Genomic DNA, 25,291 nt, shown 5'->3' with positions numbered 1-25,291 from the left:
TAATATGCTTTAAAAATTTATCTATTGTATATAACATACATTTTGTTATTTTGTTTCTATTATATTAACACTTTTAGGTACATCTGCATTTGTACAGCTACTCTAGATTATATGAAGGGGAGTACAATGTGTCAAATAGCTAGTAGCTACGTGATGTTAAAAATCCCCATCACACAGGATGGTTAGTCATACAGAGCCATACGTTCATTAGCCTGCTCTGGCAAATATAATATACATTTCAACAGCGATGCAATGTAGCCTATGGAAGTTGCACATACTTTTTCAACCTCAAAGTTTCTCTTCTAATTTCCTTGCGGGTTAGATTGAGTGTGAGGATAAGGATGAAGAGAAGATTAAGCTTGGAGTCGATGTTTTACGTTTGGTTGAAGGCGAAGCTGAGAAATGAAACTTGAAGCTAAGATTGTGTTCGTCTGTTCACTTGAATTAGGGGTCCCGGTAGTACAGTCGGGTTCGTTCTCGACGCACAATCGAAAATCCCGGGCTCGAATCCCGAGCGGGATAGAAAGAGGTCTAAGGGTATTCATAAGCCTAACGTGTATGAATAAACTCTGGCTGCCTGTCCCCCACACAATGAATTATTATTAATTACTAGTATTGTTTTATTAATACAGCGTGTAATCTTTATTTTTTATTTTTATTGTTGTATTGTTTTTATTAATAAAGCTTGTAAGCTTTCAGAGGTAATATCGGCTTAGTATAGCAGTATCAGGCAATTGAAGGAAGTGATTGACAGCTGAATCACCAATGAAAGTCTTTTTACGAAGGATTCACTTGGTTTCTGAAGGATGCATCTGAAGGAAGAGCCTCGCAGATGAAGGAAGCATCTAGCTGCCGAAAGAAGCATCTGGCTGCTGAACGAAAAATCAGACAGCTGAAAGAACTAATTGGCTACTGAATGAATAATCTGACAGCTGCAATATCTAAAGCCTGTATCTGGCCTTCAAAGAAAGTGTCTTGATGTTCCCCACAAAAAATATGCCAGAGAACACAGTGGTGAGGTGAGGTGAGTTTCATCTGTTTATGTCCGTTGTTGAGTTCATTAAGTGTTTGGGGAATTTATATTAAACTGTTAATAAATTAACAATTAGAGAAAATGTCTGACTGGCGTCGAATCAGACTCTACACGAGTGATCTGAACCTATAATACTGTTCCTCACATTTTATAAGTTACTTCGGAACTCATAAACAGTTTTATCAAATAAAACGAAACCGTAATGATTGAGGGAAGATGTAGAGGTTTCACAGGTAGTTGGATAAATGCTTGAACAAATCCTGGCAGAGGTTTCAAAGGAGAGGACGATGCAGAGAGACACATTTCCGCTCTACATTCATCAATGTCACTGCTAACTTAATTTAGAAGCTCGAGGGTTCTCAGAAAATTGGTAGCGGTTCACCCTTATAGATCATTATAGTAGACCACATTAGTGATTATCTTAAATTATCTCACCATTTGTCTTGGGAATACTACTTGGAGACTCGTACTTGGTCATGTGTTCACCTGTTTGTATTCACCTATTTGATGCTGCAGGTTCAAGCTCTTGGACTCCACCTTTCTTACAGTCGATTGTCTATTAATGTACTCAGTCCCGACCTATTTTATTTATCATATCTACTGTATATTACACCAGTTATAGTTGAGGCTCTGAAAGTGGCAGCAACTATAGTCGCTTAAATTAATCCTGTTCCCACATTGGTTTTAGATATACTTGTTTTTTAATTGGTTTGCAAGGTTTAGTAGATTAATTCAAGTGATCAAGAGAGGGAAAAGCAGCCACCAGCCACACTTTTCTTACCTTAATATGGCTATAACTAACACATGATGATACGGCTGATGATGAAACACAAAAACGTGGCTGAAAAGTTGACACCCAACACACACACACACACACACACACACACACACACACACACACACACACACACACACACACACACACACACACACACACACACACACATGTGTGATAGAGCCCAGTAGGCTAGGTACACCAGTTGATTAACAGTTGAGAGGCGGGACCAAAGAGCCAGAGCTCAACCCCCGCAAGCACAAATAGGTAAGTACTATACCATCCTATCAACGTCTCCATCACACATCACCACCGTTGGCACTCCAGCTCCTGCAACGTTGCTATGAACTGATATACTGTCAAATAGTTGCGTCGTGGACTGACGTCAAATAGTTGTGTCGTGGACTGATGTCAAATAATTACGTCGTGGACTGACGTCAAATAATTACGTCGTGGACTGACGTCAAATAATTACGTCGGGGACTGATGAGTTAAGTTTGTACTAAATATTTCAAATTGCCCGTCGCCTGTCTACGACTAATCAAACAACGTTGCCACTCGAGACTTGCATCCCATGACAGGTGATGAATGACGGGAATATACACAGGTTCTTGAGCATATCATCTTGCTTGACGCAAAGAGTTTTTCTTAATTACTCACACCAAATTAAGTGTATAATTATTAAATAAAGTGCTATCTCACATTAGGGAAAATTGACTCTCGAGTTGATATATGAGAAATCGGGCCCGTGGCTCAATCCGGTTGAGGATACATAGCTTCAAACACAGAATTCAGACACAGACAAGCTCCTTCACACACCACATTAATACACAAACCCCTCGACAAACCACATTAAAACTCAAACAAACAACGCACATCACATAAAAACTCAAACACATCCACACATCACATTAAAACTCAAACAAACCCATCCACACACCACATTAAAACTCTGACGCGCAATTCCGCAAAAAACTAAAACACTAAAAAAACTATTTAAGCTGAGATAGACTTAACGAGATAATATCATATTGATCGAGAGCCAAATGCTATACAACTCCATTTAAAAAGCGAAACATCACCATTAAACACACGAGACCGCTGCCTTTTGCACATACTTGCAAGGCTCAGGAACAGACTCATAGATCGAATATAAACCTGGAATTAATGTCTTATAAAGTTTTACCGGCTCGAGGATCAGGGTGTGTGTGTGCTGCGGGCTGAGATACTACCCTCTTGCTCTATGTGTTAATCTGGTGAGTTAACCTGCTGGGATACAGGTTAATGCTGTATTGGTGAGCGGGCTTTTCTGCCTAGAGACAGGTGGTGGTGGCGCTTGATCTGTTAGTTCATGAACGCTAGGTGTGTGTGTGTGTGTGTGTGTGGGTGTTTGGTGTGTTTGTGTGGGTGTGTGTGTGTGTGTGTGTGTGTGTGGGTGTATTCACCTAGTTGTGTTTGCGGGGGTTGAGCTTTGCTCTTTCGGCCCGCCTCTCAACTGTCAATCCACTGTTTACTAACTACAGTTTTTTTTCCCACACCACACACACACACACATCCCAGGGAGCAGCCCGTGACAGCTGACTAACTCCCAGGTACCTATTTACTGCTAGGTAACAGGGGCATTTAGGGTGAAAGAAACTTTGCCCATTTGTTTCTGCCTCGTGCGGGAATCGAACCCGCGCAACAGAATTACGAGTCCTGTGCGCTATCCACCAGGCTACGAGGCCCCCACCTCGTGTGTGTGTGTGTGTGTGTGTGTACTCACCTAGTTGTACTCACCTAGTTGTGTTTGCGGGGGTTGAGCTCTGGCTCTTTGGTCCCGCCTCTCAACCGTCAATCAACAGGTGTACAGATTCCTGAGCCTATCGGGCTCTGTCATATCTACACTTGAAACTGTGTATGGAGTCAGCCTCCACCACATCACTTCCTAATGCATTCCATTTGTCAACCACTCTGACACTAAAAAAGTTCTTTCTAATATCTCTGTGGCTCATTTGGGCACTCAGTTTCCACCTGTGTCCCCTAGTACGTGTGCCCCTTGTGTTAAATAGACTGTCTTTATCTACCCTATCAATCCCCTTCAGAATCTTGAATGTGGTGATCATGTCCCCCCTAACTCTTCTGTCTTCCAGCGAAGTGAGGTTTAATTCCCGTAGTCTCTCCTCGTAGCTCATACCTCTCAGCTCGGGTACTAGTCTGGTGGCAAACCTTTGAACCTTTTCCAGTTTAGTCTTATCCTTGACTAGATATGGACTCCATGCTGGGGCTGCATACTCCAGGATTGGCCTGACATATGTGGTATACAAAGTTCTGAATGATTCTTTACACAAGTTTCTGAATGCCGTTCGTATGTTGGCCAGCCTGGCATATGCCGCTGATGTTATCCGCTTGATATGTGCTGCAGGAGACAGGTCTGGCGTGATATCAACCCCCAAGTCTTTTTCCTTCTCTGACTCCTGAAGAATTTCCTCTCCCAGATGATACCTTGTATCTGGCCTCCTGCTCCCTACACCTATCTTCATTACATTACATTTGGTTGGGTTAAACTCTAACAACCATTTGTTCGTCCATTCCTTCAGCTTGTCTAGGTCTTCTTGAAGCCTCAAACAGTCCTCTTCTGTTTTAATCCTTCTCATAATTTTAGCATCGTCCGCAAACATTGAGAGAAATGAATCGATACCCTCCGGGAGATCATTTACATATATCAGAAACAAGATAGGACCGAGTACAGAGCCCTGTGGGACTCCACTGGTGACTTCACGCCAATCGGAGGTCTCACCCCTCACCGTAACTCTCTGCTTCCTATTGCTTAGATACTCCCTTATCCACTGGAGCACCTTACCAGCTACACCTGCCTGTCTCTCCAGCTTATGTACCAGCCTCTTATGCGGTACTGTGTCAAAGGCTTTCCGACAATCCAAGAAAATGCAGTCCGCCCAGCCCTCTCTTTCTTGCTTAATCTGTGTCACCTGATCGTAGAATTCTATCAAGCCTGTAAGGCAAGATTTACCCTCCCTGAATCCATGTTGGCGATTTGTCACGAAGTCCCTTCTCTCCAGATGTGTTACCAGGTTTTTTCTCACGATCTTCTCCATCACCTTGCATGGTATACAAGTCAAGGACACTGGCCTGTAGTTCAGTGCCTCTTGTCTGTCGCCCTTTTTGTATATTGGGACCACATTCGCCGTCTTCCATATTTCTGGTAGGTCTCCCGTCTCTAGTGACTTACTATACACTATGGAGAGTGGCAGGCAAAGTGCCTCTGCACACTCTTTCAGTACCCACGGTGAGATCCCATCTGGACCAACAGCCTTTCTAACATCCAGATCCAGCAGGTGTCTCTTGACCTCCTCTCTCGTAATTTCGAACTCCTCCAAGGCCGCCTGGTTTACCTCCCTTTCTCCTAGCACAGTGACCTCACCCTGTTCTATTGTGAAGACCTCCTGGAACCTCTTGTTGAGTTCCTCACACACCTCTCTGTCATTCTCTGTATACCTGTCCTCGCCTGTTCTAAGTTTCAATACCTGTTCTTTCACTGTTGTTTTCCTTCTGATGTGACTGTGGAGTAGCTTTGGTTCGGTCTTGGCTTTGTTTGCTATATCATTTTCAAAATTTTTCTCTGCTTCTCTTCTCACCCTGACGTACTCATTCCTGGTTCTCTGGTATCTCTCTCTGCTTTCTGAGATATCTTTCTGTGTGTGTGTGTGTGTACTCACCTAATTGTACTCACCTAATTGTGCTTGCGGGGGTTGAGCTCTGGCTCTTTGGTCCCGCCTCTCAACCGTCAATCAACTGGTGTACAGATTCCTGAGCCTATTGGGCTCTATCATATCTACATTTGAAACTGTGAATGGAGTCAGCCTCCACCACATCACTTCCTAATGCATTCCATTTGCTAACTACTCTGACACTGAAAAAGTTCTTTCTAACGTCTCTGTGGCTCATTTGGGTACTCAGCTTCCACCTGTGTCCCCTTGTTCGCGTCCCACCAGTGTTGAAAAGTTCATCCTTGTTTACCCGGTCGATTCCCCTGAGGATTTTGTAGGTTGTGATCATGTCCCCCCTTACTCTTCTGTCTTCCAGTGTCGTGAGGTGCATTTCCCGCAGCCTTTCCTCATAACTCATGCCTCTTAGTTCTGGGACTAGTCTAGTAGCATACCTTTGGACTTTTTCCAGCTTCGTCTTGTGCTTGACAAGGTACGGGCTCCATGCTGGGGCCGCATACTCCAGGATTGGTCTTACATATGTGGTGTACAAGATTCTGAATGATTCCTTACACAGGTTCCTGAACGCCGTTCTGATGTTAGCCAGCCTCGCATATGCCGCAGACGTTATTCTCTTTATGTGGGCTTCAGGAGACAGGTTTGGTGTGATATCAACTCCTAGATCTTTCTCTCTGTCTGTTTCATTAAGTACTTCATCTCCTATTCTGTATCCTGTGCCTGGCCTCCTGTTTCCACTGCCTAGTTTCATTACTTTGCATTTACTCGGGTTGAACTTCAATAGCCATTTGTTGGACCATTCACTCAGTCTATCCAGGTCATCTTGTAGCCTCCTACTATCATCCTCTGTTTCAATCCTCCTCATAATTTTTGCATCGTCGGCAAACATTGAGAGGAACGAGTCTATACCCTCTGGGAGATCATTTACATATACCAGAAACAGTATAGGTCCAAGGACTGACCCCTGCGGGACTCCACTTGTGACGTCTCGCCAATCTGAGACCTCACCCCTCACACAGACTCGTTGTCTCCTGTTGCTTAGGTATTCCTCTATCCACCGGAGTACCTTCCCTCTCACTCCAGCCTGCATCTCCAACTTTCGCACTAGCCTCTTGCGTGGCACTGTATCAAAGGCTTTCTGACAATCCAAAAATATGCAGTCTGCCCACCCTTCTCTTTCTTGCCTTATTTTTGTTGCCTGGTCGTAGAATTCAAGTAACCCTGTGAGGCAGGACCTGCCATCCCTGAACCCATGTTGATGCTGTGTTACAAAGTTCCTTCGCTCCAGATGCTCCACTAGTTTTTTTCGCACAATCTTCTCCATCAGCTTGCATGGTATGCAGGTTAGGGACACTGGCCTGTAGTTCAGTGCCTCCTGTCTATCCCCTTTCTTGTATATCGGGACTACGTTAGCTGCTTTCCAAGTATCTGGCAGTTCCCCTGTTGCCAGTGATTTGTTATACACTATGGAGAGTGGTAGGCTCAGTTCTCTTGCTCCTTCCTTTAGAACCCAAGGGGAGATTCCATCTGGGCCTATAGCCTTCGTCACGTCCAACTCTAGTAAACACTTCCTTACTTCCCCACTGGTAATCTCAAACTCTTCCAGTGGTTCCTGGTTAGCTATTCCCTCACTTACCTCTGGAATTTCTCCTTGTTCTAAGGTGAAGACCTCCTGGAATTTCTTATTCAATTCCTCACACACTTCCTTGTCATTTGTAGTGAATCCTTCCGCCCCTATCCTTAATCTCATAACCTGTTCCTTTACTGTTGTTTTTCTCCTAATGTGGCTATGCAACAATTTAGGCTGAGTCTTTGCCTTGCTTGCGATGTCATTTTCGTATTGTCTTTCTGCCTCTCTTCTCATCCTGACATATTCATTCCTGGCATTCTGGTATCTTTCTCTGCTCTCCAGTGTCCTGTTATTCCTATAGTTTCTCCATGCCCTTTTACTTTGCTGCTTAGCTAGCCTACATCTTTGATTAAACCATGGGTTTCTCATCTTCATTTCTCTGTTTTCCTTTTGGACTGGGACAAACTTGTTTGCTGCGTCCTTGCACTTCTGCGTGATGTAATCCATCATATCTTGGGCCGTCTTTCCCCTGAGCTCTGTTTCCCATGCTATATCTGTTAGGAATTTTCTTATCCCCTCATAGTTTCCCTTTCGGTATGCTAACCTTTTGGTTTCGGTATCCCTCCTCGAGTTCAATAACCCTTCTTCAATCAAGTACTCAAACACCAGTACACTGTGGTCGCTCATTCCTACTGGGTCCTCAAAACCGATTTCTCTTATGTCGGAGTCGTTCAGAGTGAAGACTAGGTCGAGTCTCGCTGGTTCGTCATTGCCTCTCATCCTTGTGGGTTCTCCGACATGCTGCGTTAAAAAGTTGCTTGTCACCACCTCCAATAGTTTGGCTCTCCACGTATCCTCGCCTCCATGCGGTTCCTTGTTCTCCCAGTCAATCTTTCCGTGATTGAAGTCGCCCATGATGAGCAGGTGGGATCTATTTCTACAGGCAGCAGAGGCTGCCCTCTCAATTATAGTGTTAACTGCCTTGTTGTTGTTTTCATACTCTTGACTGGGTCTCCTGTCATTTGGTGGAGGGTTGTATATTACTGCTACTACTATTCTTGGTCCTCCCATTGTTATGGTGCCTGCTATGTAGTCTCTGAACTCCTCACAGCCCGGGATGGCCATCTCCTTAAAACTCCATTCCCTTCTCATGAGTAGGGCCACTCCGCCTCCTCCTCTACCTTCCCTCTCTTTCCTTATTACTGTATACTCCTGGGGAAACACGGCATTCGTTATGATTCCAGAGAGTTTTGTTTCAGTGAGTCCGATTACATCTGGGTTAACTTCTTGTGCTCTTTCCCTTAGTTCACTTGTCTTGCTTGTGATCCCATCTATGTTCGAGTACATCACCCTGAAACTGACTCTCTTCTGCTTCTTTTCTGGGGGGGACCTTTGGGATCTGGGGTGAGTGGGAGCTGGGGGGACCTGGCACGGGGGGATTGGTGGAGGAGGGAGGGCTTGGGGTGGTGGGGGAGAGGGGGAGGGTACAGGGGGTGGATAAGAGGGGGAGGGTACAGGGGGTGGATAAGAGGGGGAGGGTACAGGGGGTGGATAAGAGGGGGAGGGTACAGGGGGTGGGTAAGAGAGGGAGGGTTGGGGAAGCATGGGGGGAGGAGAGGCTGTGGGGGATAGGGGAGATGGGGGGGCTTGGGGGGAGAGAAAAGGGTGGAGGGCTTGGGGGGCGTGGGGGAAAAGGGAGGGCTGAGGTGGGTGAGGAAGAGGGGAGGGTTTAGGGGAGTGGGGGAGAGGGGAAGACTTAGGTGGGGTGGGGGAGAGTGGGGGGCTTAGGGGGGAGGGGGAGAAGGGAGGGCATGGGGGTGGGAGAGACGGGAAGGCATGTGGGAGAAGGGAGGGCATGGGGGATGGGGGAGAAGGGAGGTCCTGTGTGTGTGTGTGTGTGTGTGTGTGTGTGTGTGTGTGTGTGTGTGTGTGTCTGGCGTATGTGTGTGTGTGTGTATGTGTGTGTGCGTGTGTGTGTCTGGTGTGTGTGTGTGTACTCACCTAATTGTGCTTGCGGGGTTTGATCTTTGGCTCTTTGGTCCCGCCTCTCAACTGTCAATCAACTGGTGTACAGATTCCTGAGCCTACTGGGCTCTATCATATCTACATTTGAAACTGAGTATGGAGTCAGCCTCCACCACATCACTGCCTAATGCATTCCACCTGTTAACTACTCTGACACTGAAAAAGTTCTTTGTAACGTCCCTGTGGCTCATTTGGGTACTCAGTTTCCACCTGTGTCCCCCTGCTCGCGTACCACCCGTGTTAAACAGTTTATCTTTATCTACCCTGTCAATTCCTCTGAGAATTTTGTAGGTAGTGATCATGTCTCCCCTTACTCTTATGTCTTCTAGTATCGTGAGGTGCATTTCTCGCAGCCTTTCTTCGTAACTCATGCCTCTTAGTTCTGGGACTTGCCTAGTGGCACTTATCTGAACTTTTTCAAGCTTCGCCTTGTGCTTGACAAGGTTCGGGCTCCATGCTGGGGCCGCATACTCCAGGATTGGTCTTACATATGTGGTATACTGTGTAAGGAATCTGAATGATTCCTTACACAGGTTCCTGAAGGCAGTTCTAATGTTAGCCAGCCTCGCATACGCCGTAGACGTTATTCTTTTTATGTGGGCTTCAGGAGACAGGTTTGGTGTGATATCAACTCCTAGATCCATCTCTCTGTCCGTTTCATGATGGACCTCATCTCCCATTCTGTATCCTGTGTCTGGCCTCCTGTTTCCACTGTCTGGTTTCATTACATTACATTTACTCGGGTTGAACATTAGTAGCCATTTGTTGGACCATTCACGCAGTCTGTCTAGATCATCTTGTAGTCTCATACTGTCTTCCTCCGTCTTAATCCTCCTCATAATTTTTTCATCATCAGCAAACAATGAGAGGAATGATTCTATACCCTCTGTGTGTGTTTAGTACATGACACAACAACATTACCAACTTTCTGTATATGAGAAGTTTTCTTGACTTCAATGCTTGTCTTCTCTCTCTCTCTCTCTCTCTCTCTCTCTCTCTCTCTCTCTCTCTCTCTCTCTCTCTCTCTCTCTCTCTCTCTCTCTCTCTCTCTCTCTCTCTCTCTCTCTCTCTGTCTCTCTCTGTCTCTCTCTCTCTCTCTCTCTCTCTCTCTCTCTCTCTCTCTCTCTCTCTCTCTCTCTCTCTCTCTCTCTCTCTCTCTCTCTCCTTTTTAACGCTCTTCCTCTTTTATTCTCTTTTGTAAGCCAATAGTCATACATGGTGTTTATCAAGGTCGGGACAGAGAATCTTGATAAACTTTGTCTGTTCCCACCAGGGGCACCGCCGGGAACCCGACTGGGAAGGTTTCCATTACAGTGAAGTGAGGCAGATAATTCCTCCCGGCGTTCCCAGTAGGGATTCCTGTATAGTTTGTTGGGAAGTGGTGTGAGGAGGGCGGAACCCCTTCATCCAGATATCCAAAGTTTGCCTATCGTAGGTACTGCGCAGAGCTGACTGCACAGCTGTCGTCCAATTGAATGTGTGTGTGTGTGTGGTGATTAGTAACTGTGTCACTGGACCACCACAATCGGTACACTAGACAACCGACGGTCTGAGAGGCGTGGTCCAAGAGCTGAGAGCTCGATCCTACAGGCACACTCTTACGTGTTCAGTATTCCTGTGTTGAATGAATTCATCAAGACTGTTAGTTCCCTCGCCTCCTCCCTCCCTCCCTCCCTCACTCTACCTCCTCCCTCCATCCCTCCCTCATCTACCCACCTCCTCATTTTACCACTGACCCCCATCTCCTCCTAATGACCCCCCCCCCCAGAAAAAAATACGAACAATTTCCCTATAAGACAAAACATTATGCATTATAATTATTATTACAAATATTATTTTTATTGTTATTATTAGTTTCCATTATCACAAATTATTTGTACTGAAACTCGAGATTTTCGCTGTAAAGATCAGATGTCTATAGTTTCGGTGAGCGATAGTTGGTTTATCGCAGCCAGATGGCTCCTTCAACGTCGCTTCTGGGGTGGGTGACGCAGCAAGTAGTCTTGGCCTGTGGCAATGTTGCTAGACACTTGCATTTCTTGCCTGTATTACGGAGACGCACTTGTGGACACGCGGGCACCAGTGGCCGTAGAGAAGGGCGCGGCGACTTGCCCTGAAACACTATGTAATGTTGAGTATATTTATTGGGATAAATTCTCCTCTTGGCATCTTCTGGGCAGGGAGGGGCGGTTGCCAGCTACCTGATAATTAATTCATCAGGTGGGGAAAAGGCAACAGGTAATAGGTGGTAGAGGTGGTGGTGGTGGTGGTGATGGTGATGGCGGTGGTGATGGTGATGGCTGGTGGTGGTGCTTACTTAAGCAGTGTCTACGCCGGGTCTACGAGGTGCAAATGTGTTGGTTTATAATTTAAGTGTCGCTTAGTAAGTGCGGGGGTATTAGGCGATTGTGGTACAGGTGACTGTGGTGATGGTGGTGGTGGTGGTTGTGGTGGTTGCGGTGATGGTGGTATGGAAGGTGGAGATGGTGGTGTAGGTTGTGAAAGCTATGGTGATCATTGTGTTGATGGGGGGTGGTGATTGTGATGTTGATAGTTGTAGCGATCGTGGTGGTGGTGGTGGTAGTGGTGATGGTTATGGTGTGGAGTCGAGCCTCCAGACTTTAACCTCACTTTTGTAACATCAACGACCCAATAAGCCAATGTTTTGTTGTTAGTAATATTACTCAACTTACCCAGAAATAGAGACATAAAATGAGCGGCCTCTCACCCCCTTCCCTCTCTCCTTCCCTTTCTCCCTCCCTTACCCCCCCCCCCCTCTCCCTTCTCTCCATCTCCCTCCCAGACGCGCGCGGCTGCTACGATCCCCAGCGTCTCCTAAGACTTGGGACAAGATTATCATATTGTTCAGATAGCGGCTGTCTTAGCGGCTGTCCTGATAAGAAACAACGATCTTCCTCACCCTTCCCCCATTGTCCTTCTCATTTCCTCCCTTTTCATTCTCATTTACGTCGCTTTGTTCTACCTATCATTCTTTCTTTTTGCTTCCCATTACTATGAATTGCGTCTTCTAACGACAGTATCGCCAGTAAGCTTCTCCTGCAGGATTTTTTTTCTTACGAGCAGCGCTTAACTCTTGTATCTAAATACCTCATCGGGGCTCACATTCGGATCAGCTCCCTCCCCATCAACTTGTATTTAGAGAGAGAGAGAGAGAGAGAGAGAGAGAGAGAGAGAGAGAGAGAGAGAGAGAGAGAGAGAGCGAGAACTAAGAAGTCAAATGATACCTGTACCAGCACACATTGGTAAAAAAATAAACGAACGATCCATCTCTCTCAAATATTCTCGTTGATGTTTATTTTACCTTCCACGAACAAGTAACAAGCCCTCTGCATATTGACGAATATCTTACAACCCCCCCTAACCCCTCCGTCCCCCTACCCCTCGGTCGCACCCCCACCCTCCAGCACGAAGCCACTTGCGAACCAGCCACAACACAATGATGGAGAGGCGCATCGAGCTACGGAAAGAGGAGTAGAAAGGTAACGATTACTGCAGAAAGGTAAAATGAAGGAGAAAATGGACGCAAGAGAATTGGAGAGAGAGAAGATGGGGGCACTGAACATCATGGCGGGATCCCTCATCATCAACCCCCCTCCAACGACGACGACGACGACGACGACGACGACTAGCGAACATCACCGCGACTCGACTCTGGCTTGGGTCAAGGGCTGGTTCCCGCTCAGGGAGGCTGGCCAAACGATGGATAACCACAGCCGCCTTCGACAATATCAGACGGACCATCGCAGACGCTCGGGGATTTATGTCTCCAAATAGTTACCTTAGTGCTTGGAAAAGGACTGGCCTCCAAAACATTGTTGTATATTATGATAGCGGCTTGTATTTTAAAGGGGAGTGGGTTGAGGGTGGGAGATGGGTAGGAAAGAGGCGTAGGGCACAGACAGGGAGGGAGGCATAGAGGGCGGGAACATAGAAGCAAGTCGCCATGCTTGGGAGGTAAGAGTTGGTTTACTAGGGTAATAGAGTACTCTATGGCGCAAGAAAGTTTTTTTCCGGAACTTTTCGGGGCCTGTACGAGGATGATCGACTGGGTCACGATCTTTAACTATTCGCCCGTGTTCACCCGACAGTAATCGGGTACCTGGTTGTAAAACGATTTACGGGATGTACTCCAAAGAAAATTAATAAGGTAAGCCTTAGTATAATCTCATTCTCATCTGTATAATCTACAGTGTGTAGCAATGGGAAGAGAGAGAGAGAGGGAGAGAGAGAGGGAGAGAGGAGAGAGAGAGAGAGAGAGAGAGAGAGAGAGAGAGAGAGAGAGAGAGAGAGAGAGAGAGAGAGAGAGAGAGAGAGAGAGAGAGAGAGAGAGAGAGAGAAGAGAGAGAGAGAGAGAGAGAGAGAGAGAGAGAGAGAGAGAGAGAGAGAGAGAGAGAGAGAGAGAGAGAGAGAGAGAGAGAGAGAGAGGGAGCGAAAGTAAGGGAAGTATATAAATAGCAAGTATAGTGCTGTTCGGTTAACGAGCTCCTATTCCCACTCTCCCTTCAGTTTCCTTTTCTTCCCGCTTTTCCTCTCACCTCTCACTCTCTCGCCTCCCCCTTCTCCCCATCTACTCCCCAGCCCCCCTCCCCATCTACTCCCCTGCTCCCCTCCCCATCTACTCCCCTGCCTCACTTCCCATCTACTCCCCTGCCCCCCTCCCCGGGGGTACCCACGGGGCGGGAGTAGAGAGCGGCGCCCACAGCCTGAGATACACCAGGCGATAGCGTAATGACTTAACTAATAATCACCCTGCTCGCGCCCACCTTCCCTCCCCCCCTTGCTCCCGCCCACCTTCCCTCCCCCCCCCCTTGCTCGCGCCCACCTTCCCTCCCTCTGATCGCGCCCACCTTCCCTCCCCCCCCCCCTTGCTCCCGCCCACCTTCCCTCCCCCCCCTTGCTCCCGCCCACCTTCCCTCCCCCCCCTTGCTCCCGCCCACCTTCCCTCCCCCCCCTTGCTCCCGCCCACCTTCCCTCCCCCCCCCTTGCTCCCGCCCACCTTCCCTCCCCTCCCCTTGCTCCCGCCCACCTTCCCTCCCCCCCTTGCTCCCGCCCACCTTCCCTCCCCCCCCCTTGCTCCCGCCCACCTTCCCTCCCCCCCCTTGCTCCCGCCCACCTTCCCTCCCCCCCCTTGCTCCCGCCCACCTTCCCTCTCCCCCCCTTGCTCCCGCCCACCTTCTCTCCCTCCCTCCCTCTCTCTCTCTCTCTCTCTCTCTCTCTCTCTCTCTCTCTCTCTCTCTCTCTCTCTCTCTCTCTCTCTCTCTCTCTCTCTCTCTCTCTCTCTTTCTCTCTCTCTCTCTCTCTCTCTCTCTCTTTCTCTTTCTCTCTCTCTCTCTCTCTCTCTCTCTCTCTCTCTCTCTCTCTCTCTCTCTCTCTCTCTCTCTCTCTCTCTCTCTCTCTCTCTCTCTCTATATATATATATATATATATATATATATATATATATATATATATATATATATATATATATATATATATATATATTCACTCGTAAATGTGTGTGCATGCAGAGTGAGATTCGGCTCTTGGGCCTCGCCTTTTATGTCGACATTTCCCTGTAACAATGGCTCCCGAACCTATTTTTTTTCCTTCAGAGATGAGACCTGTATGAATGATTTTGGGTGGATATAAAAGAGGAGCAGAGTCCTGTCTGGGGTCAATAGGTGTTCAGCGATGCCCTCTCTTCTTATGTTATGGTATCATCGTAGCTGCTCTTGAACGCCTTCATCATGGTATCATCGTAGCTGCTCTTGAACGCCTTCATCATGGTATCATCGTAGCTGCTCTTGAACGCCTTCATCGAGTCGCCAGAATTTCCTCTCCTCGTAATTCAAGTCATTCTTACTCTGGTGAAGTGCCTCGTTACGCTCGCCTTTCCACAGTTAATGCTTCTCATTCTGGTTTTGTCTATGTCAATGACTTTGCGAATTTTCTATGTTGTGATCATGACAGCTCTTGTTGTTCTTCTTTGTTGCGTCGCTCACTCCGTCTTTCCTTGGAGCTCAGTCCTCACAGTTCAGAGTCCATTCTTAATGTACAACTCTTGATTTTATCAAGTTTTCCTTATAGCATTTTTAAGCGAGAATTTTACACTAGGGCTGCATAATCCAGTACTTGTCTTATGTAGGTAATCTACATGACTCTGAAAGCCAATAATGGTAGAGGTTACGTGTGCTCGTCAGCTTTACATATGCTGCTGATGTTAATGTGTGCCTTCGGTGAGAGGCTCCGGGTTAAACCAGTCTCATTTTGTACGTTGTCTTCCTCAGCTTACAAAATACAAAGTACTATGAAATGAAGCGGTCACACATATCCACGTGTTCTATGCATCACTAGGTTAGGTGGGTTGCTCGGGTTTGTACATTTCGGGTTAGGTGTGTACTAAGCCTTTTGTTGTGGGGAATTCAAGAGAACTTTTGGGTTATATCACTCCCAGAACTTTCATATTTTCTGGCTAAAGCATTTATCTTCAAGTTATCTCGTACCGTCCCTGTAGCCTCCTTCTCCCGGTATAAAACTCATCGCCTTGCATTTGTTTGGACTGGCGTCGATTATCAATTTCCCCAAGACTATGTCTCTAGTTTATCCAGGTGTAGGTGGAGAATTCTGCAATCTTCCTTTATCCTGATTGGTCCGATCTCATATTATCATCGACAAACTTTAATTAATTAATTAATATTGGGAGTCATACTTTTAAAGTTATGTCATTTACACACACCAGAAACAGTATAGGTTCAATTACTGTATCTTATAAGTATTTTACTTGTGATTTCTCTTCAATTTGATCTTTGCAACCTCAACTACTGCTTTTCGCTTCCGGTTGAATATGTATTTTCCTCACTATGTTCAAAACACCTCCAGCTACTTCACTTTATTAATGTGGTTTGAGTAGGTGTGTGTAATGTGGTAGAACACTGTCAAGGGCTCTCTGCCAGTCCAGGAAAATGCCATTTCATCCTTTTTTTTGTCATAGTAGTCCAGCAGGTTTGTCATTAATTTATCTAATACCTTGTTAAAGTTTTGGCACCATTTTTTTTTGCAAACTTACAGCATATATATGAAAATGATTCAGGGATGAAGTTTAATGTAAACCTAGATTGGAATGACACTAGCGACCAATCCTCTTCTGTGATTTTGTTGTCTCAGTAAGTGTTTGTTTAGTGTCTACTAATCTTGCACTCCAGGTCTCAGCGTCGGGGTTCTTTGTTTTTAAATCCATGTTCATGTGGTTAAAATTGCGAGGAATTACGACCTTAGCCTTTACTCTCCTTTCCACTGTAGCCATTTTCCCCATTATATTTTGGTAGCTTTTGTCAAATTTCTTCCTGGACCTTCCTGTATTTAATTTGGGGTAATTTTCGACCACTATGGCTATCTTGTTATGTAGGTGAGCGTTCGATCCCCGACCGTCCAAGTGGATGGGTACCATTCTTTCCTTCCCCTCCTGTCCTAAATCCTTATATCCCCCCTTATCCCTTTCCAGGGCTATATAGTCGTAATGGCTTAGTGCTTTCTTCTGATAATTGCCTAACCTTATCCACTCACACCTCTCCTCCTTTTCCCTTCACCTTTTCTCTTGTCTTGTATTTATTCTCTCTCCTATTCCCCTCGTTCTCACTTTCCATGGGTCCAGGACGAACTAGAACGTCTTAGCTTTGCCTTTCTGTGTTTCCACTGTTGTTTCGTGTTAATAGGTGGTTCTCTCGTGTTAATAGGTGGTTCTGCCCGTTTGTAATAATCTCAGGTACACTTACTAGACCTTCCCCAAAACTCCAGGGCCGCCATAACGGGAGGATAGAACAGTTTCACTGTGCTGTCACTTCTGGTCTGGATCCTCTGTTCCTTTTTGCTTGTCCTCCAAGTTTTTTAAGTTCCTCTGCCTATTCACGAGATTTGGCCGCACTGTTGGCTTTCCCGCCTCTTCCGTCTCTCTCCTTTCAACCATTATTGACATTAAACATCTCCATGTAGCGATGTTTACCCATTCTGGGGGAGGATTCGTTGGACTAATTCTGCATCGTTCGCTCTGTCGTTAACATTTCCCATTTTGCTTCTCGCTCTTGTTAAATGTTTTGTCTGTTCTTCGTATTCCGATATTTTTAATCGGCTTGATCCTATTTTTTTGTATTTGGTGTTTTCTGCTTATTCCGCAGGTACTGTTCCAGGTGAACGAGATAGGCCTAGCACAGTAATTTGTCAGAGCTTCACTTCCCCAACAAAACACTGATGAGTGTTTGGGTTGTTTGGGTGTGGCGGTGATGGATATGTGTGTTCTGGCGATTGTTTAAGGTGATGATTGCGTGTGTGTGTGTGTGTGTGTGTGTGTGTGTGTGTGTGTGTTTACTAGTTGTGTTTTTACGGGGGTTGAGCTTTGCTCTTTCGGCCCGCCTCTCAACTGTCAATCAACTGTTTACTAACTACTTTTTTTTTTTTTCCACACCACACACACACACACACACCCCAAGAAGCAGCCCGTGACAGCTGACTAACTCCCAGGTACCTATTTACTGCTAGGTAACAGGGGCATTCAGGGTGAAAGAAACTTTGCCCATTTGTTTCTGCCTCATGCGGGAATCGAACCCGCGCCACAGAATTACGAATCCTGCGCGCTATCCACCATGCTACGAGGCCCCATTGTGTGTGTGTGTGTGTGTGTGCATTTCTCGCAGTCTTTCATCGTAACTCATGCCACCACCACCACCAGCATGACAACCACCACCACCAGCAGAACAACCACTACTACCACTATCCTAACCACTAATTACACCCTGGGATAGTAAAAGCACCAATTGCCTCACCGTAGCAGTTATAGCCTCACCGTACCCGTAATAACCTCACCGTAACCATTAGCACCAGACACAGTAGAGGTCGGCTACGGTGCAGTCACCACCCTTCACCATCATCCACCATCTTCACCATCACTGTCATTAACACCAATCACCTTCTGATCGTTAATTTAACATAAATTATGCAAATTTTCGAGATAAATAATAATTTAAATTCCGTCTTATACATTTTTTTTAGACAGATCTTCAATAAAACTTAATTTAAAATAGTTTATTGCCAATTTTTTTTTGTTTTTTTTAAGCTCGAAGTAATAACTGAATTTGGAACGATTTATGTTGATTAAGGATGATTCGGCGCGCTTCTATTGCAAAATATTTTCATATATTTTTTGTGTTACTTGAGATAGTAAGCTTGTGCACTAATGTCCGGCATTTAAGGCAATTTTTAAGATATTGCAATATGTTCAAAGTCATTTGTGGAGCTGATGTTACATGGTTATATTGTGTGTGGTGAGTAAGAGATTGTGGTTGTTGTGAAGGTAGAGTGGTGAGGTGGGTGTGGTGAGGTGGGTGTGGTGAGGTGGGTGTGGTGAGGTGGGTGTGGTGAGGTGGTTGTTGGGAAGGTGGAGTGGTGAGGTGGGTGTGGTGGGTGTGGTGAGGTGGTTGTGGTGAGGTGGTTGTTGTGAAGGTGGAGTGGTGAGGTGGGTGTGGTGAGGTGGTTGTGGTGAGGTGGTTGTTGTGAAGGTGGAGTGGTGAGGTGGGTGTGGTGAGGTGGGTGTGGTGAGGTGGGTGTGGTGAGGTGGTTGTTGGGAAGGTGGAGTGGTGAGGTGGGTGTGGTGAGGTGGTTGTGGTGTGGTGGGTGTGGTGAGGTGGTTGTGGTTTGGTGGTTGTGGTGAGGTGGTTGTGGTGAGGTGGTTGTGGTGAGGTGGTTGTGGTGAGGTGGGTGTGGTGAGGTGGGTGTGGTGAGGTGGTTGTGGTGAGGTGGGTGTGGTGAGGTGGTTGTTGGGAAGGTGGAGTGGTGAGGTGGTTGTGGTGAGGTGGTTGTGGTTTGGTGGTTGTGGTGAGGTGGGTGTGGTGAGGTGGGTGTGGTGAGGTGGTTGTGGTGAGGTGGGTGTGGTGAGGTGGGTGTGGTGAGGTGGTTGTTGGGAAGGTGGAGTGGTGAGGTGGGTGTGGTGAGGTGGGTGTGGTGGGTGGGTGTGGTGAGGTGGGTGTGGTGTGGTGGGTGTGGTGAGGTGGGTGTGGTGAGGTGGTTGTTGGGAAGGTGGAGTGGTGAGGTGGTTGTGGTGTGGTTGTGGTGAGGTGGTTGTGGTTTGGTGGTTGTGGTGAGGTGGGTGTGGTGAGGTGGGTGTGGTGAGGTGGTTGTGGTGAGGTGGGTGTGGTGAGGTGGTTGTTGGGAAGGTGGAGTGGTGAGGTGGTTGTGGTGAGGTGTTTGTGGTGAGGTGGGTGTGGTGAGGTGGTTGTGGTGATGTGGGTGTGGTGAGGTGGTTGTGGTGAGGTGGGTGTGGTGAGGTGGCTTTGACTTGTGCAATGTATGTGCGCCTAGATGTCTGCCAGTGTAAATAACTGAGTACGAGGACTTGTACTTGAGTGCGTGTCCTTGTACTTGAGTTCGTGTCCTTGTACTTGAGTTCGTGTCCTTGTACTTGATTGCGTGTTCTTGTACTTGAGGGCGTGTCCTTGAACTTGAGGGCGTGTCCTTGTACTTGAGGGCGTGTCCTTGAACTTGAGGGCGTGTCCTTGTACTTGAGGGCGTGTCCTTGAACTTGAGGGCGTGTCCTTGTACTTGAGTGCGTGTCCTTGAACTTGAGTGCGTGTCCTTGTACTTGAGTGCGTGTCCTTGTAATTGAGTGCGTGTCCTTGTACTTGAGGGCATGTCCTTGTACTTGAGTGCGTGTCCTTGTACTTGAGTGCGTGTCCTTGTAATTGAGTGCGTGTCCTTGTACTTGAGGGCGTGTCCTTGTACTTGAGTGCGTGTCCTTGTACTTGAGTGCGTGTCCTTGTACTTGAGTGCGTGTCCTTGTACTTGAGTGCGTGTCCTTGTACTTGAGTGCGTGTCCTTGTAATTGAGTGCGTGTCCTTGTACTTGAGGGCGTGTCCTTGTACTTGAGTGCGTGTCCTTGTACTTGAGTGCGTGTCCTTGTACTTGAGTGCGCGTCCTTGTACTTGAGTGCGTGTCCTTGTACTTGAGGGCGTGTCCTTGTACTTGAGTACGTGTCCTTGTACTTGATTGCGTGTTCTTGTACTTGAGGGCGTGTCCTTGTACTTGAGGGCGTGTCCTTGTACTTGAGTTCGTGTCCTTGTACTTGATTGCGTGTTCTTGTACTTGAGTGCGTGTCCTTGTACTTGAGGGCGTGTCCTTGAACTTGAGGGCGTGTCCTTGTACTTGAGGGCGTGTCCTTGAACTTGAGGGCGTGTTCTTGTACTTGAGTGCGTGTCCTTGCACTTGAGTGCGTGCCCTTGTACTTGAGGGCGTGTCCTTGTACTTGAGTTCGTGTCCTTGTACTTGATTGCGTGTTCTTGTACTTGAGGGCGTGTCCTTGTACTTGAGTGCGTGTCCTTGCACTTGAGGGCGTGTCCTTGTACTTGAGTGCGTGTTCTTGTACTTGAGGGCGTGTCCTTGTACTTGAGTACGTGTCCTTGTACTTGAGTGCGTGTCCTTGCACTTGAGTGCGTGTCCTTGTACTTGAGTGCGTGTCCTTGTACTTGAGGGCGTGTCCTTGTACTTGAGTGCGTGTCCTTGTACTTGAGTGCGTGTCCTTGTACTTGAGTGTGTACCTGTGTGTGTACAAATGGCGTATAGTCGTAATGGCTTAGTGCTTTCTCCCAGTAGTTTCATTACCTTGCGTGTATACCTATATGTATCTGATCCCCATTAACTGATCTCCAGGATCTGATTCCATATATCTGATCCCCTGTATATAATCCCCTGTATCTGATCCCCTGGATCTGATCCCCTGTATCTGATCCCCTGGATCTGATCCCCTGGATCTGATCCACTGTATCTGATCCCCTATATTTGATCCCCTATATCTGATCCCCTGGATCTGATCCCCTATATTTGATCCCCTATATCTGATCCCCTGTATCTGATCCCCTGTATCTGTTCCTCTGTATCTGATCCCCTGTATCTGATCCCCGGGATCTGATTCCCTGGATCTGATCCCCTGTATCTGTTCCCCTGTATCTGATCCCCTGTATCTGATCCCCTGGATCTGATCCTCTGTATCTGATCCCCTGTATCTTATCCCCTGTATCTGATCCCTTGTATCTGATCCCCTGTATCTGATCTCCTGTATCTAATCCCCTGGATCTGATCCCCTGTATCTGATCCCCTGGATTTGATCCCCTGTATCTGATCCCCTGTATCTGATCCCCTGTATCTGGTTCCCTGTATCTGATCCCCTGTATCTGATCCTCTGTATCTGATCCCCTGTATCTGATCCCCTGTATCTGTTCCCCTGTATCTGATCCCCTGTATCTGATCCCCTATATCTGATCCCCCTGTAACTAATCCACTGTATCTGATCTCCTGTATCTGACCCCTGTATCTGATCCCTTCTATCTCAACTCCTGTATATAATCCCATATATCTGATCTCTTGTATCTGATCCCCCTCCCATGTACAGGACCGGCTACAGTGGGACTAAGGGTGGGCCCGGGTTTCAAAAGGTGGTACTCAGGGGGTGGAGGAACCGGTTGTGGGCAGGTGCTAACAGCTGTGTGTTTGCAGGTGTGGAGACGGACAAACACACCTCAAATTAGCACCACCAACTCAGCCTTTTATCTCTGTAAATATACACTATTAGGCCGGACTTGTTCAGTTAGGGGGAGAGGGTGGCAGTGTTGGAGTGGGTGGTTGTTGTGTGTATTGGAGGGGGAAGGGGGAGACATATGTGTATTTACCTACTTGTGCTTGCGGGGGTTGAGCTTTGCTTTTTCGGCCCGCCTCTCAACTGTCAATCAATCAACTGTTACTATATACTAATTTTTTTCACACACATACACACACACACGAAGCAGCAGCCCGTAACAAGCTGTTTAATTCCCAGGTACCTATTTACTGTTAGGTGACAGGGGGGCATCAGGGTGAAAGAAACTGGCCATTTTTGTTTCCGCCTGGCGCCGGGAAGCGAACCCCGGACCACAGGACTACGTATACTGCGTGCTCTCTTCTGAGCCACCAGCGCCACTAGTGTGTGTGTGTGTGTGTGTGTGTGTGTGTGTGTGTGTGTGTGTGTGTGTGTGTGTGTGTGTGTGTGCTCACCTATTTGTATTCACCCATTTGCATCTGCAGAATCGAGCATTGACTCTTGGATCCCGCCTTTCGAGCATCAGTTGTTTACAGCAATGACTTCGGTCCTATTTCCCTATCATACCTAATTTTAAAATTATGAGTAGTATTTGCTTCCACAACCTGCTCCTTAAGTGCATTCCATTTCCCCACTACTTTCACGCTAAAAGAAAACTTCCTAACATCCCTGTGACTTATCTGAGTTTCCAGCTTCCACGCATATTCCCTCGTTCTGTTAATATTACGTGTGAACATTTCGTCTATGTCCACTCTGACAATCCCCCTGAGTATTTAATATGTTCCTATCATGTCCCCCCCTCTCCCTTCTTTTTTCTAGTGTCGTAACGAGTCTCATTGCAAACCTCTGATCCTTTTCCAGTTTCCTTATATGCTTCTTCAGATGGGGACTCCATGATGAGGCGGCATACTCTAAGACTGGCCTCACGTAGGCAGTGTAAAGCGCCCTAAATGCCTCCTTACTTAGGTTTCTGAATGATGTTCTAACTTTTGCCAGTGTAGAGTACGCTGCTGTCGTTATCCTATTTATATGTGCCTCAGGAGATAGATTAGGAGTTACGTCCACACCCAGGTCTCTTTCTCGCGTCGTCACAGATAGGCAGTTCCCCTTCATTGTGTACTCCTATCTCCTAGTCCCATTTCCATAACTTTACATTTGCTCGTGTTGAACTCCAGTAGCCATTTCTCTGACAATCTCTGCAACCTGTTCAGGTCCTCTTGGAGGATCCTGCAATCCTCATCTGTCACAACTCTTCTCATCAACTTTGCGTCATCCGCGAACATCGACATGTAGGACTCTACTCCTGTAAGCATGTCGTTAACATATGCAAGAAATAGAATTGGTCCCAGCACCGATCCTTGTGGTACTCCACTCATTACTGTTCGCCAGTCCGACTTCTCGCCCCTTACCGTAACTCTTTGGCTCCTTCCTGTTAGGTAGTTCCTTATCTATGCTAGGACCTTTCTTCCCACCCCCGCCTGCCTCTCGAGTTTGAACAGCAGTCTGATGTAAAGTACTGTATCAAAGGCGTTTTGGCAGTCCAGAAATATGCAGTCTGCCCAACCATCTCTGTCCTGTCTTATCCTCGTTATTTTATCATAGAATTCCAGGTTTGTTAGGCACGATTTCCCTGTCCAGAACCCATGTTGATGTTTGTTCACAAACCTAATGTTCTCCAGGTGTGCAACCAGTCGTAGCCTAATTATTCTTTCCAGTATTTTACAGGGGATGCTTGTCAGTGATACAGGTCTATAGTTAAGTGCCTCCTCCCTATCACCTTTCTTGAAGATCGGCACGACATTTGCCTTCTTCCAGCAACTGGGCCATTCTCCCGACATAAGTGACTCATTAAAGATCATTGCCAGAGGCATGCTGAGTGCCTGCGCTGCTTCCTTCAGTATCCACGGTGATACTTTGTCTGGTCCAACTGCTTTAGTTGCATCTAGAGTTGTCAACTGTTTCATTACCTCCTCTGCTGTCACCTCTATATCTGTTAGTCTTTCATCTAGGGTAACCCCTTCCAACAATGTGAGCTGCTCAGGCTCGGTTGTGAACACTCCATGGAAACTGGCATTCAGTGTCTAGCAGATTTCCTTGTCACTTTCAGTATATGCCCCCTCTGTCTTCCTTAGTCTTATCACTTGGTCGTTCACCGACATTTTTCTCTTATATGGCTGTGTAGTAATTTAGGTTGCTTTTTCGCTTTGATCGCAATATCGTTCTCATAGTCCCTTTCCGATGTTCGTCTAATGTTAATGTAATCGTTCCTAGCTCTGTTGCATCTGATCCTGTTGTCCTCTGTCCTTTGTCTTCTGTACTTCCTCCACTCCCGCCTGCTGGCCATTTTTGCTTCCTGACACTGTCTATTAAACCATCGGTTATTATATTCCTTCTTATTTTTTTCCTTTACTGTTGGTATAAATCTCTCTTCGGCCTCCTGGCATTTCCGTATGGCTAGGTCCATCATATCTTGGACTGTTTTTCCTCTAATTTCTTCCTCCCACTGCACTTCACCCAGATAGCTCCTTATCCTCTTATAGTCCCCTTTCCTGTAGTCAACTCTCCTTTCCCAGATCTCTTGTCCCATGGTCATAAGATTGAATTCCATCATGTAGTCAAAGACTAGGACACAATGGTCACTGGCCCCTAGAGGTATTTCATGCTCTAAATTCTCGATATCTTCTACGTTCTGGGTGAAAATCAGGTCTAATAGGCTCGGTGCATCTCCTTCTCTTTCCCTTGTGTCTTCCTTCACATGTTGTGTTAGGAAATTCCTGTCTATAACATCTACTAATTTTGCTCCCCACGTTTCGTCCCCTCCATGGGGATTCCTTGATTCCAAATTTATCTCTCCATGATTTAGGTCCCCCATGATCAGCAGCTTCGCTCTCATTCTGTGGGCTAGTGTTGCTGCCTTCTGCAGTTCATCTATACATGCCTTGTTGTTGTGGCATTGTGCCAACAGCTGCGATCTTTAGCCAAGTACCGCCAGACTTTGGATCCAACTCAATCCGAATGCAAGCTTTCTTTGAGTTTCCGATTCCCATCTGGATATAGCCCACGTTTGAACCAATTTTTTATTATATGATAAGATAATCTATGAATATTCTAGTTATGAGTCTGGGAATGCCTTCTAAATCTCCTCCAGGCCTTGTTTTTGGCCACAGCTGACATCCGGAAACGATATCCAGACGTAAGGTGATCAGTAGGATTGGTCACGGACTGCCGGTGAGGGCTGTGCCTGTGCTGGAGGTCCAGTATTCGACTAGTGAAAGCGTTTGTTTGGCTGTTCACATCCGCCGTGGAGTGAGGCATTCCAATTAGTGGCTTACAAGCTCTGAGCGGAGGGCTGGCCTGTTCACCCTGTCCCAAAGCCAGGTTGTTTGAGTAGATTCTTCACCTTGACCTGCTCGGATAGTCAGCGTAGTAGAGACAGCCTGGTGGTCTGATGAACCAACATATACTACGGTTCTGCAGCGAACTATGCTTGCAGGAATGCAAATTATGACACGGTTGAGGGACGAGCCGGATATATGTCTTATGAAGCACACAA

At 46.8% G+C, this 25,291-nt stretch overlaps 1 protein-coding gene across 1 annotated transcript in view; it reads right to left on the bottom strand.

The window, feature by feature from the left end:
• The window catches only part of LOC138367743 (putative uncharacterized protein ENSP00000383309), a 47,283-nt gene extending 22,498 nt beyond the window's left edge, over positions 1-24,785 (bottom strand). The window contains exons 1-2 of the mRNA XM_069329690.1: positions 24,673-24,785; positions 19,513-20,704 (exon numbers count right to left, since the gene is read on the bottom strand). Coding sequence (XP_069185791.1) covers positions 19,513-20,704; positions 24,673-24,785 — 1,305 coding nt within the window. The remainder of the gene's footprint in view (positions 1-19,512; positions 20,705-24,672) is intronic.
• Between the last annotated feature and the right edge of the window lie 506 nt (positions 24,786-25,291).

Source organism: Procambarus clarkii, chromosome 23 (genome assembly GCF_040958095.1).
Source record: "Procambarus clarkii isolate CNS0578487 chromosome 23, FALCON_Pclarkii_2.0, whole genome shotgun sequence".
In the NCBI taxonomy this organism is placed as follows: domain Eukaryota; kingdom Metazoa; phylum Arthropoda; class Malacostraca; order Decapoda; family Cambaridae; genus Procambarus; species Procambarus clarkii.
Note: the sequence above shows the minus strand (reverse complement) of the source record. Positions and strands in the feature narration are given on the sequence as shown.